The 13,829-nt window shown below is 41.3% G+C and overlaps 1 protein-coding gene across 1 annotated transcript in view; it reads right to left on the bottom strand.

Moving 5' to 3' along the window:
• ABCA4 (ATP binding cassette subfamily A member 4) overlaps positions 1–13,829 on the bottom strand; it is a 97,337-nt gene that overhangs the window by 28,519 nt on the left and 54,989 nt on the right. The window contains exons 17-20 of the mRNA XM_081008486.1: positions 13,624–13,828; positions 11,609–11,707; positions 7,167–7,382; positions 4,487–4,664 (exon numbers count right to left, since the gene is read on the bottom strand). Coding sequence (XP_080864612.1) covers positions 4,487–4,664; positions 7,167–7,382; positions 11,609–11,707; positions 13,624–13,828 — 698 coding nt within the window. The remainder of the gene's footprint in view (positions 1–4,486; positions 4,665–7,166; positions 7,383–11,608; positions 11,708–13,623; position 13,829) is intronic.

Here is a 13,829-nt window from a genome sequence, read left to right as displayed (position 1 = left end):
TAATGTCCTGGGGCACCACTAGGTGGCGCTTTTGTCTATAGACACGTTTTGGAAAAAATGCAAATCTAAAGACAGCTTTACAGATCTGCTTGCTGGATCTAAACTTAAGAATGAACAAGAAAAGTCATACGCACATGCACACATTTATAGGGGGAGAGCAGCATTAAGTCATTATTATTAGTTCTGCTGAGCTATATCATTAAAGGGATACTGAAAGAAAAACGGTTTAAGTTTTATTTTTGATGAAAACTATCGGAACAGAATTCTCTGTTTTTTCTTTCACAAAAGACTACATGAGATCTGAGGAGGCTGTAGGCAGAACCTGAAACACTTGTAATACTGAGACGGTTTTGGTCAAAAATTAAATAACTTGCATTTTCAAATGGAAGTTTATCTGTTCCTTGCAAATGCAACCCTTGGAACATTAAAACAAAAACATTTCATCCTGGCTCTGCAAGTGGAAGTAAGACTGAGTGGGCCTAGGAAAGGAATAAAAAAGGTAAAGGACCCCTGACAGTTAAGTCCAGTCGTGAACGACTCTGGGGTTGCGGCGCTCAACTTTCAGTTTTTTGCACCAGTCTGCATTTTTTAAATGAAAAGTCATCAGTGAATATCTTCTAATATACACACATTTGTGTGCAATTTTGCCTACTACAGAAACCCACAATTTACACGGTTGTTATATTTTTGGGTATTGCACCTAAAGCCAAAATCGCATATAGTCAAAACACATTGGATTTCCAAAGTCACTTTTCCTGGAACCCTGTCCCCTTTTGAATTATTATTATTTTTTGCCATGCACATAAAACTGAATGTTAACATGTTGCCAACATGCACATTTTTTTTTCACTGATAAATTTTTATTGGTATTATACATATATACATATAAACTTATACAAAGTCCAATACTTAAATTACACATAATATATTCATTCCATAAATCATAAATACATTTATTTTAGGCTCTGCCAAGCCTTGAACTTCCTTCCACTCCTTTGGTAAGTATCAAATAGACTTTATATTCACGTATTTTATCTCTTTTACATAATAACCTTTTACTGTTAGAGTTATTCCAATCCCGCCAGTGTCATTTAAAGTTTAGTCCCAATATATATCCAATATTTAATCCAATTATCATGAAATTTCTGTTCATCTTGATCTCTTATTCTTCCTGTTATTCTAGCGAGCTCGGCATAATTTGTTAATTTAATCTGCCAATCACTTATATTAGGTATGGCGTCCGTTTTCCAATTTTGTGCTAACATGATTCTTGCGGCTGTTGTGGCATATAAAAATAGTACCTTATCTTCTTTTTTAATTTCTTTACCTGTCATTCCTAGCAGAAAGGCTTCGGGTTTTTTGGGAAACGTGTATTTAAAATTTTTTTTAAGCTCGTTATAAATCGATTCCCAAAAGCCTTTCACTTTGCTGCATAACCACCACATATGGTAGAAGTCACCATCTACTTCTCCACATTTCCAACATCTTTTGTTCTTTAACCTATAGATCTTAGCCAGTTTCACTGGTGTGAGGTACCACCTAAATATCATTTTCCACATATTTTCCCTTAATGCCATACATGGCGTGAACTTCATGTTAATATTCCATAATTCTAGCCATCTCTCAAAATCGATGTTATAGCCGATGTCTATTGCCCACTTAGTCATAACCTCCTTCACCTCCTCGTCTTTTGTATGCCACTCCAATAAAATATCGTATATTCTAGACAATATTTTGTTCTTTCCTTCAACAACTTCCACATTGAATTTGGATTTTTTATCTTCGAATCCTATTTTCTTTTTATCTTCTTTTAACAGGTCATTTACCTGGTGGTATTGCAGCCACCCAGTAAATGAGTTTTTAATCTCTTCATAGGGTCTAAGTTTTATACCTTGATCCGTTTTCCTAGTCAGTTCTTCATAGGTAGGATTCTTCCCTTCCATATTAACTTTTTTGACCGTTAACACCTCTGTTGGTGAGATCCACCAGGGTGTCTTCCTTTCCAATAGGTTTTTATTTCTTTCACATTTTATGCGCTCTTTGATCTAGAATAAGTATTATATATATATTTGGCACACATTGCTTGGATGATTAACTACATTGCAAAATTCAGAGAAGTGTGAATTTTGAAGGATGGCTGTGTTTCAGTTCCTGCATTGTTTTGGAAAGGGAAAATCGGGTTTTCACCTTAAAATGTGAACCACATCTAATTTCTCCCCCATCTCTACCCTTGGAGTGGTGGCACTCGGGGTGGGGGGACAACAAGCAGGCACAGGATAGGGGAAGTAGGCTTTTTCTTGCTGATCCTCCCCCCTTTCAGCGCTTCCCACCCCTGAATTCCCCATTGATCTTGTCAAACATGGGATGGGGCACACACATTTGCAAAGATAATGTCTGTTCTAGCTCAAGAACAGAACCCAAGAGAACATAATGTGCAGCTCATATTGCAGAAAACCCCCAAAGTACAAGCCAAGTGACAAGAAAGGAAAGATGGAGCAGATCTGCAGTGTCCACAGTTTTTGAAAAACTGACCTGGCCACAGCATATAATAGCTACTCAGGAAGAAACCTGGGGGCAGTAGAAACCGAAAGCCAAGGAAATGTTTGTCCAGACCCCTGAGAAACAATGCACCTGGAACTCTCCTAGGCCTGAGGGGCATATCAACTTTGCTGACTTCATTGCTTTTTCAATTCTTTCAGACTAAAGACTCCCCGTCTCTCTGAGCATATTTAAGAAGACCTGACCCCAGGAAAAAAATGCTGCTCTTCCAGAGAGACATCTGCTTTTGTTTCTCCTATTACTTCCACTTTTATAAGATAGGCATTTCCTTCTCCCGAGGTCTTGGAATTATCCCCCCACCCCCGCACAAGCCAATGTGATCACCGATAAGGGTGATCCATGTTTATAATTCACACTAGTTAAGACGGGAGAGTAAGAGCAATCCTCTGTAGGAAACAAGACGATTACCTTCATTTTAAACAATATTTACTGCTGTATCTAAAACCAGAACTGCCCCAGGAAACAAAATATATGGCTATGTAAATTTACAATACATGCAGAAATTAAAATAAACCCCAATACCTAACTATGTGCCTGGGCTGCAAAGCAGAACAGGTTATTAGGAGAGTTGATTAAATGGACCGAATCACTATGACAACAACAATTGGCATGCAATTTAGAGGGGAACACACACACATATGCACATCCTCCATATTGTTCTTAGCTATGCATACCCAAGTATAATTGTCAGCAGCAATAAGCATTTAAGGTTGTTGTGCCTATCTTTTGAGCCACACACATTAGAGAATTTCAGTTTTGTTTGTGAAATGAAGAACCATTCAGTGAAATTAACAGGAACTAGCATCAGAGTAGAGAGATAAGTGCAAGCTCAGCCTCCTGTCATCTCTAGCAATGTTAGTGAATTTTGTAACTACTTGGCTCAGCACATGAGCTTGTCCATTTTAGAATGCTCAGCTTTATTATGAATTGAATACCATTTTCCTGAGAAGTTCTTCTCTGGCTCAGAACGTTAAATGAGATTCTGCTGACCAAGCACCCCAAACCTACTGCACATTAAAAAAAAAAAAATATGTTCATTGCTTACTCTTCACTAATCATGTGATGATCACTGCAAACTACCAGATCACCTGATAAACAAAGAGCAGTTTGTTTAGTGAGACTCTATGAGGGTCAATCACTTCCCTTGATTGTTATTTACATGCATTTGGTTGTGGTTAGTGTTCCATATCTAGATTGAAACCCCTCTCTTGTTCTCAGGCGTGTTTGTTGGTGATGAGAGTGGCAGTGGTTGAACTTTCCATCATGGCTGATTCTCCACTGGGGCACAGGAAACTAAATTACAGTCTCAAGGCCAAAATGATCACACCTGCATACACACCAATGCCAACATGACAAGTCTGGAGAGAATGCTAAAAAAAAATACACAAATATTTTCTGAATACAGAGACCACTCTGAACCGCTGGGAGCTCACTTATCAGCAGGTTTACCCTCCTCCTTCATCCCACACATACTACCTACAGCACTTCATTTCAGAAAGTGTTTGCTGAGGTTACAGGTGTGAAATGTATCTTCACTCTTCAACTCTTATCTGTAACTGGAGTTTTACAAGCCACACCTTCTTTTCCCTCCCTCCCTTTTAAAAAAGGGCATTACATCCTAGTTTTGTCTTATTGTCAGTGAACTAAAATTATGAATATAATTTAAGAACAATAACAAAGGTGGCTATGTATAAAACCTGTACCTGTGCAAGTATAGTGTGTATGCATGTAATGTTAGTATATAGCATAAGAGGCTAGCATATTGATGAAACTAAGCAGGTCTGGATCTGCTAAGTGCCCGGATGGGTAGCCACCTGGAAACCGTGTCTGCTACCTTGGGTTCCATGATGGAAGGAAGGCAGAATATCAAGTGCAAGGGGAAAAAATGGAATTAGCAGCATGATAATCTTATCTCAGGCTGACTCACATAGTGGTTGTCTTCCCAGCTCCATTGTGGCCAAGAAAAGCAGTGATCTGACCCTCATAAAATGTAATAGTCATTCCGTCAACAGCTGGCTTAGAGCAACCGGGGAAGATCTTCACCAGGTTCTGAATACACACGCCTGGGACCAGACCAGAAGGCTCCTCTTCAAAGTGCAAGTTTGCTTGAAACAAAGATTTTTTTTATATTAAAAAAATAATAATGAAACAACTGCAGAGGTGAGCTGTAGAGGTGTGTGACTACAGCTCTAAGAAACACAGCATATTATAATTATTAGAAGAAGCAGTTGCATTGCAACACATTCTGGTTCACCGTCCCCTTAACAGTACACATTTTTTTTTCCTGGGTTGCATCATGGTTAGCCCACAAAGAATTGGACCTGCAGTGATTTTTGTGGAAACTGTCAGGTCAGAGCTAACAATAATGGTCATGGACATTTGTTGCTGACAAAGCTTTCGTGGACCTTCTACCACACTGAGGATCGCCCTTGGCCATTACGAATATTCATATTAGGACTACTTTAAATTGCTCCACTTGCCGGTATAGCCAACTATGTGGAGAACCAAGTCAAAATTTCTGATAAGAGACTTATGAGAAGGTAATTTCTGAGAATTTCCCCTCCCAAACATACAAAGGGCTTTTTTTTTCAGCCACCAATTGAACCACCAACCTCCCTGAGGATGCGGGGGAGCCCAATCTGCAAACTGACCAGCAACTGTGAACAATAGTTCACTACAGAGTCACAGCCATGGCACAGGGCAATTTAAAGTGGCCTCTTATGGTGCACAGGAGAAAGCAGCAGGAGGCCTTTATCAGCAGTGACAACAAAATCTGGCATGGAAACAATCCATCTGTCCACTTGAACAACTTTATTTTTTTCTTATTCCACTCCTCCCCACACACAAAAAAGGGGGAACAGAATGAGATCACCAGAGTTTAGAATAACATTGTTTTCTTTTTGTCTTGGTGGGAGAAACTCACCCTTGTGCAGGAGGAAAGATCAAGGCCTGGGTTTCCCACTGAATACAGGCCATCCAGAAGACTGAGCTCATAAGACTGCCATTTTAAATGCCACCATGGGGACTGTTTTATTTTGCTTAATTCTGGGCCAAAGAAACAGCCTTTGAAGTAAACGACCCCCTTGGGCATTTGAGATGATGTAAATCAAGAGCCTTTTGACTTGTGTTTATCCAAGTTACCTTAAGATTTGCAAGAGGAGTTTCCATAAGGGTTTGCTTACTTAACTTTTCAGGATCAGAAGAGCTATGTTAGGGTGCAGTCAACTCAGTCCAGGCATGTCCCTTTCTACTAATAAGGTATTGTCAAGAAATGTATGTGACTCTCCTGCCCTATTTTTTTTGTTTTTTTAAAAAACCTTCCTTCCACTTGCAGTCTGAAGTGACCTAACAGGGCACAGGTTTACAACCATGCCTTCATGATGGCTTCTGATGGCATATTCAGCATTCAGGTTTGGTGGGCAAAACTTGGAAGAAGAGAGGCTTGGATCCATCCTATGCTCCCAGACTCAGGCTGACACAGCAAGGCACCAGAGTGCCTTTTCAATCACGTATGATGGGCTGGAGACATGAGAACACAAGATGTTTTGTGCGTACATTTTCAACGCAGGTATTTGTGTTGGTGGGACAGCAGTATATTTTAAATTTAAAATTCATTACTTTTTTTTAGCAAGAAAACATGGAGCACTGCAACATGGATAGCTTGTTTTAGTCATCAGTCATCTGTGCAGGATATTTTTTAAGTTTCCTGATACTACTGATGCATAAAGTCCTTGGATTTAATACTACAAAGATATATGAAAGTTTCTAGGACATGGATTTAGCTTTCCCCATTCCAAATACAATAAAGGAAGCTGAGAAGAAATTCAATTCAATGGATCCTGAATTATGTTCTTTTCAAATCTGTGTTTTTCAAAAACACATTCATCACACAAGCTGCCTAAAGGTCACAGGCTAGAAAAGGGAATGTCAGTTATTTATTCTAAGGCAGACCAACGTCTGCAGAGTTTTGGGACTTGCAGCAATCTGGGGAATAAGCCAACAAGGTGCTAGGAGGAGATATGGTAAAGAGATCTTTGCTTCTTTACAGGCTAGATCTTTTTGAAGGAAGATCCCTGCTTTCATTCACCCATCATCACACAGGATGAACCCAAATGGCCTGGGGTTTCATTCAATAAGTTTGAAAGAATGTGTGCTCATGCTCAGTGCTTGAATCACCAACTTTTCACCAAGTGCAAAAACTCCCTGTGCCCAAATATTACTTCAGAGGGTCAGTTTGCACAGCAAAGAGAATCAGGCAGAAGTGTTTTTCCCCCTGGCCTGTATCACATCAGTGTGCATACCATGTTTGAATGCTGACCCATTTAAAAAGGTTTATAGATGTCTGAGAGGAAGCTAGACCGAACTGTTCACCCTGATTGTGCTAGCTTTGTATGCCAACCTCCAACGAAGAGTTCTTCAGACTGTTTTGTTGGAATTGGCCTTCCTGGGACAATAAAGTGAGATGCCCCTACTCTGCTACACCCACCTGGAGCTATTCACACACCACCACACAGGCAGACAAACGAACTGGCGACAAAGGAGCACATCAAAGTTCAAATGTATAACACAAAAAGAGTTGCGATTACTCCGCTTCTCTCTCTCCTTACTAGTCATTTCATCTTTGCCTTTTGTCTCTGCCTCAGGCTTCCCCTGCTCGATGTACTCTGGTTTCCTTTTGTGTTTACATTTGTTTTCTTTACCATCCTTCTTCAACGGGCTGTCTGTCTGGGTTTTCCCCCTGTCGGGTTCATCAGCCATGCTCTTTCTCATCTCTTCTTCTTCAGCCTTCATGTTGACGCTGCCTTCCTTCTCTGAACCTTTGTCTAGGTTAATCAGAAATCAAGTAATTTTTAAAAGGCAACCATTGCTGTCAGTCTCGAGTACACACTACACCTTTATAGCACATTGTAAACATATTCCCCCCCTCAAAGAATTCTGGGCATTGTACTTTGTTAAGGGTTGCTGGGCAGTGTAACTTTTTGAGGGGTAAACTACCATACCCATAATTCTTTGAGAGGGGGCGGAAAGGTAGCTTTGTGAGGGATAAACTACAGTTCCCAGGATTCTTTGGTGAAAGTACTGTGATTTAGATGTGCTTTCAGTGCATGGTGCGGATGTGATTGTAAGTTTCATTTAAACAGCAACATTTAACAGAAGACTCTCTGTGTGTGTGTGTGTGTGTGTGTGTGTGTGTGTGTGTGTATCACGACCACCAGAAGGCACATGCCTAAATAGTGAAGGCCACATCTGGTTGGGTATAGGTCTTTTAAAATACATAGAATTGTTAATTAAACTACAAAACGCCAGGAACTTCTTGCCCCTTGTCCAACAAAGCTTAAGGAGAAGCATTCTATGTGGTTTAAATCTCTTTTTTTACAGCTCTTCTAGAGGACTAGGACTTTAAATTTTAAAATTCCCCAATAGGAAGTTTTGTTCCTAAATCACAATGACTGCAAGTGAGACTCAGAAAACAATATTAAACTAGACGTGATTCTTACTACTATAGAGTGAGTGTTTCCTATTCCACTATGTATTGTGTTCACAGAGTACTTACTGCCTCAGTGATCAGGGTATGCTTTGCATTCCTGTGATGTTCAAGTCCTTGCTCTGTTAGCTTGTTACACGCAAGTGGCAAGGTGAGCTAATCCCTTGCCTCATCTCCCAGTGTCTGAGCCAGTGTCACAGCACCTATTGCATTTTCCCTATCAGTGTATTTGTGGCCACTGTCCCATGGTAGGAGGGGGCGCCTGCACTGATACAGGTTTAATCCAGGTGTTTTATTGGCTGCCAGCACATGTGTCGAATAACCAGGTGAGGCCATAAAACACCAGGCAGATGGTGATTCTAAGGACATGACATGGATGCACTACTCTGTTGTTAAAAGATTTAAAGCAGCCTTTCTCTGCCTCGGGTCCCCCAATGTCATTGGACTACAACTCTCATCACCCCCAGCTAGCAGGAGCAGTGGTCAAGCATGAAGGGAGTTGTAGTCCATCATTATTCGGGGACTGAAGGTGGAGAAAGGCTGAACTGAAGCTGGCAACATTTTTAAAATAATGTCTTTCAGTGGGCTTTGCTGATGCTCTCAACATGAAGATCCATGCTGCTATTGCTGATTACTTATTTCATTTAGGAATTGCTTCCTAAAAGAAATCCCAGAGCAATTTACAGGAAAAACATATGAGCAATTGCATATATAAAAGCAAATGACATATATGGAAAAACAAACAGGAGAAATGCTGAAAGGACAAAAGAGAAGGATCAAATGGTTGTGCGCTAATTTCTAAGTCAGGACTGTGCGCTGGATGTGGCCCTCCAGGCCTCTCTACCTGGCCCTTGGAACTCTCCCCAAGCCTCACTCCTTATTAGGCCTGTCTCGCACCCTCCTGGAGTGTTTTTGCTTTACTGGATTATGTCCTTTAACTCTGATAATGGCTCTTCGTTGCCTGGGTGGAGGAGAGTTTGTTGTGTGAATGCATGTAGCCTACTGCACAATGTAGCATTTGCATTTATTGTTCTGCCCACCTTACCCCTGCAACCTATCAATGCCTTAAAAAGCTTTGCCTAAATATTCCTCGTAGTATATAGCCTTGCAAGGCTGCTTTGATATGTGGCATCCTGGAAGTTAGAAAACAGAAGCAATGTCAATAGTAACAAACAGATGCATCCTCTGTTCTTCTGAATTCCTCTCACAGGACATCCAGTGGGAAAGCTGTACTTTCAGCTGAGAATGCAACAAAAGCAAATCCGCTTCCAGGGGGGCAATGTTGCTGCCCTTTTCCCCCACTCTGAACCTGACATGTGCCATGACTGGGATGGTGCTGGTGGGAGAGGTTTCAGGTTGTTTGCAGAGGGGAGTAGCCTCCTGCTGGCCCAGAAGTACCTTCCTCTGCTGAGAACCAGATTCAAACAGCCTGTCATAGCCTGTGAAGTACTATGGCAGCGAGAAACAGAACAGCCATGCAAATAACAGATTTTCTCCTCCCTTCTCTGTAGTATAGCAACTGTTTGTCACTGTGGTTTTGTGGATTCTGGAATGAGTTGTTTATGCATCTATTCCAGGCACTTGGACTCACAGTAGTGATTTCAACATCATTGATAATTCAATGGAGCTGGATGATTGGAGGTTTTTCTTAATGGAAACTAGTTTAGCATCCTTAACATGCACGCAGATCGAGCCAGTTCATACAATCCAGAGTATCCTTCATATGACCATTCCCAGGGACCCAACAGAGGACATAACATCTGACCAGGTTCTTCCTTGGATGTATCAGAAATCTGAAGAGGTGCTGTGTCAATGAGATGTTGCTAGGAAGTTAAACCCAAGCCAGGAATGCAGATGCATCAGCACCTTAAAGGTTATCAAATTTATCATGGCATATTCTTTGTGGACTTTGCTAAATGGAATGCAGTATCATCCAGAGTTATAGGTATATATATAAGCATCATTTCTCTTTTTTGGGGGGGGGGGGGAATTGTAAACCATGAGGTCAAAGGGAAATGAAATATAGAAAAGCACAAGCGATTATAATTATGTTATTAACAGTGGTAATTCTGGGGCGGGGGACGGGACAAAGACATCCTGGCATTGATATGTCAATTAACACATATAATGTGCTCAAAATCCTTTGTCTCGGTTCAGTCCATAAGTGATAGCATTGAACCTCTTGGTGTGTTGTAATTCAGTGGTTTCACATTGCAGTCTTCATTTGAAGTTCCTTCACTCCATTGCTGATCATGCTAAGGCTTGAAATTTTCACACTGGCTTTGAATATCACAATTTCTAATGTCAGACTTCTGCCCATTTATTCTTTTGCAAAGAGGCTGGCCTGTTGCAGAAGGGCTTTCTGGCAGATGATGGCATATATCACAATGGAAGATGATCACGTGAATGATCTCAGTATTGTTGCCAGAGTAGACACTGGGCAGAGTTGGGTCTGATCCCTGTGTCTGCAGCTCCATTTTGTGACCTGTTGTTGCTGTTTTAAGGAGGGAGGTTCTCTTTAACCAAGTACATGCCCACCTCCAATGGAAGGAAGTGCAGTTCTCCAGCATGGGCTCTACGTAGATCACCAATGATACATTTGAAACTACATGTACAAATACTCAGGTTCACACTTCATACATCTGATGAAGTTGGGCTGTAGTCCATGAAAGCTTATTTCATAACAAATGGTTTGCTTTTAAGATGCTGTTAAGTCTCTTGAAGGCTTTTGCTAAAAATGCAGGGAACAAGTCTGCCTCTATGTATCTTGGATGTGTGGACCAGTTCCCAAATGGTCAGGATGCAAGAACACGCCTATCTCAAATGGGCTGAAGCATATTGCCTTTCTATTATGCATCTCTTGGTAGATGCGAGAGCATCCTGCTCCATGTCTGTAGAAGTCTGCTCCAGTCTCAGGTTGCTGCTGAAAAAAGGCAGCATCAGAAAGAGAGGACCTGGATCTTCCAACATATTTGCATTGAGAAAACAGATATCGTAAGACTAAAGGGAACATGGGTTGTCTTTGAGTATCAGGCTTAGTTCAGACCACTTGCAAAAGCGTTGGTCACATCTGTGTGTTGGACCAGTTTTAGCCCATGTTTGGGGACACGTCAGAAGTATGGTTTCACTTGGGGTGGGGGGCAAGAGGGAAGGGAGATTACAGAATATTTCCAGGAACAGTGAAATGCTATACCTGATGTTCAGAGTCACTCCAGTGCCAGCTCAGTTTAACATCAGAATCACGCTACTTCCTTCAGCAGTTGTCATAATAGTCCTTGTCAACTATCTCCAGACAGATCAGTAAGAGAGACATGATTTGCGGGCCGCCAGTTAATCTCAGCATAATTTAGAAAGATTTCAGACAGAACCCCGACTCGCTCTCCGGCAACACTTTTAATAACAGTGGGCCACTCAGAGTTCAAAGCCACCTGCTAAGATTCCCACTGTAAGCCTGTGTCTAATCTTTACAATGGCTCCCATAATGAATGCAAGAGAGCATTCGCCTCTAAACGGATCAGCAGTTCTCAAGTTATTTCTGAACACCAGTTTTTCCACATAACTCACCATCCACAGTTGTTGTTTTCTCAGCCTTTGGGTGCCCTGACCCTAGCCAGTAAGACTGCTGGAAAGGGAAATACCAAGGCCGTGGTATCCCATAGTCTCCTGAAACAAAAACAAGTTGGTAGGGTGCATAAACCTCTTTGTGTTTTGCCATGGGGAAGAACCCATCTATGCAAATCTTACGCTGCAATAATTACTTGGTGTTTCATTAGCAGCAAACATTGCTGTGCACTAGAAGTTCAAACAAAGCACAGCCACCCACCACCGTCTTGGCTGTAAAGTTTTTTTACAGAGGGAAAGGGACAGAGGGAGAATAACCACATTCCCGATTGCTTTTGTTTTCAAAACTGAAACTCAATTTAATTAAGGAATTAAGCTATTCCCCAGACCAGGGATTGGTTGAATCTTTAATAAGCAGGCAGTGAAAGCCTGTACAGTATGTGTTCTGCCTAAGGCAAGGTTTGAAACAGGGATTTCCTAGCTCACTTTCTTAGCCACTACATCATCAGTTACACTAACTATTACTCTGCATTCCATTACACTATGAAGTGACTTGATTCCTGTGGGCAAATCCTACCCTCAAAGTTGATTTCCAAATTCCAAAGATTAAGGGGCCACTGCAGATGAAACTGTCCAGCTGCCTTAAAAGATTTCATTCTGTTTCTCTTTCTGTAGTGTCGGTGGCTCTTGAGAGAACTATCCTCCTGGTGTGCTGTGTAGCAGCGCACCAGAGAAGCAGGAACAGACCTCCTTCCCTTTTGTGCTGCTCCTGCTTCCAGTCAGTACATTTTTAACGGGAAGGGAGGGATGATGTTTTGCAGATCAGGTGGGAATTCTTCTCCAGCTCAGATTTTAATCCCTAGGCTCATAAAACTCGCCTCTTCTTTCGGTCTGTCTTTAAGAGCTCCTGAAGCTCATACCTAAACCAAGACATAGCAAGCTGGATCTGCGTCTGTACTAAGGATGTTTTCTTTGATGACCTTACATAGGGGTGGGAAACTCCCCGTCTTCCACCACAAGCCAGCCAATCATCACAATGACACTAGGTGATCTATTTTTGCCTGTGCAGATGGTCAGCTAACTGTAGCCACTTCCACAGCTGTGTGTGCAGTGCTTTGCAAGTCCCAAGAACCAGTTTACAAAGCACTGTACACACAGCTTTGCAGGTGCAGACAAACAACACCCCCTGCAGCCCAGTGGTGTCTTTATCTTCCCTGCACCTTGTGTCATATATGATGTCATGTGGGTGTTCGCCCCCCCAAAGAAAATTACCTTGTGGGACAAATAGGGAGGGTTTGGTAAACGAGGAAATGAGAAGCTTATATCTGCTTCCACCATGGATAAGATATGAAAATGCTATTTTTAAGTTCCTTAAAATGGAGTAGATTACAAGTCTTTTACAGAAGGGGAAAGGCTCTGAAACAATCTGGTGGTAACCAGCGTCATTTTTAGAAACCCGTATAAGAGGGAAATCAATGGTAAGATGTGAGATTACCTTGTTCAGATAAGATCTTTTGAGGTGCTTTGTTTTAGCTTTTGAACAAATATAATATGCGGCAGGACAAGTTTCTTAAAATGCCATATACTGTACTCTTCTGAACAAAAGCAAAAGAATATAAGATCATATGATATGTTCTCCTGGCAAATTGCAAATAGTGGCCTGAGACTTCCTTTGCCCTTTTGCCCTTGTGCATAATTTGCCAAAATGCTGACAGCAGGGACAAAACACCATAATGTAAGGGACAGGGACCAAAATTTTATATTCAAGGCTATAATCATGTTTATTAACTGCCTTTTTGCAGTGGTAACTACACAGAGCCACAGGACCTAGTGTTTGCACTAGGTTTCAACTAGTTGGCATTGAACATTCTGAGATGCTATTTATTTGATTTATTTTAATGTTTAGTTAGGCAAGCTCTAACTTTAAAATCCAGTTCTATTAAAATCACTCTTTAGCAGCAACAGAGTCCATAAGGCTACCGCTATTTAAAATGGACAGGGAAGAGACATGGTCATACCTGGGAAGACATTATCCAAGTACCAAGCAAGCAATCCATAGATAAAACCATCCAAAACCATCATCTCCATAGAGAACAAGAAACTGTATTGATCTCCTTCTAGTGGGCTGGTTCGGATGTTATCCCACTGTAGCCCAAGGCCTTGCTCTTCATAGCGTGACAAGTATTCTGTACCAAACCCAAATGCCACAGGTGAAAGGAAGCTC

Source organism: Podarcis pityusensis (assembly GCF_964106645.2).
Source record: "Podarcis pityusensis genome assembly, chromosome: 6".
NCBI classification, from domain to species: Eukaryota; Metazoa; Chordata; class Lepidosauria; order Squamata; family Lacertidae; genus Podarcis; species Podarcis pityusensis.
This window is presented reverse-complemented; position numbering and strand designations above follow the sequence as displayed.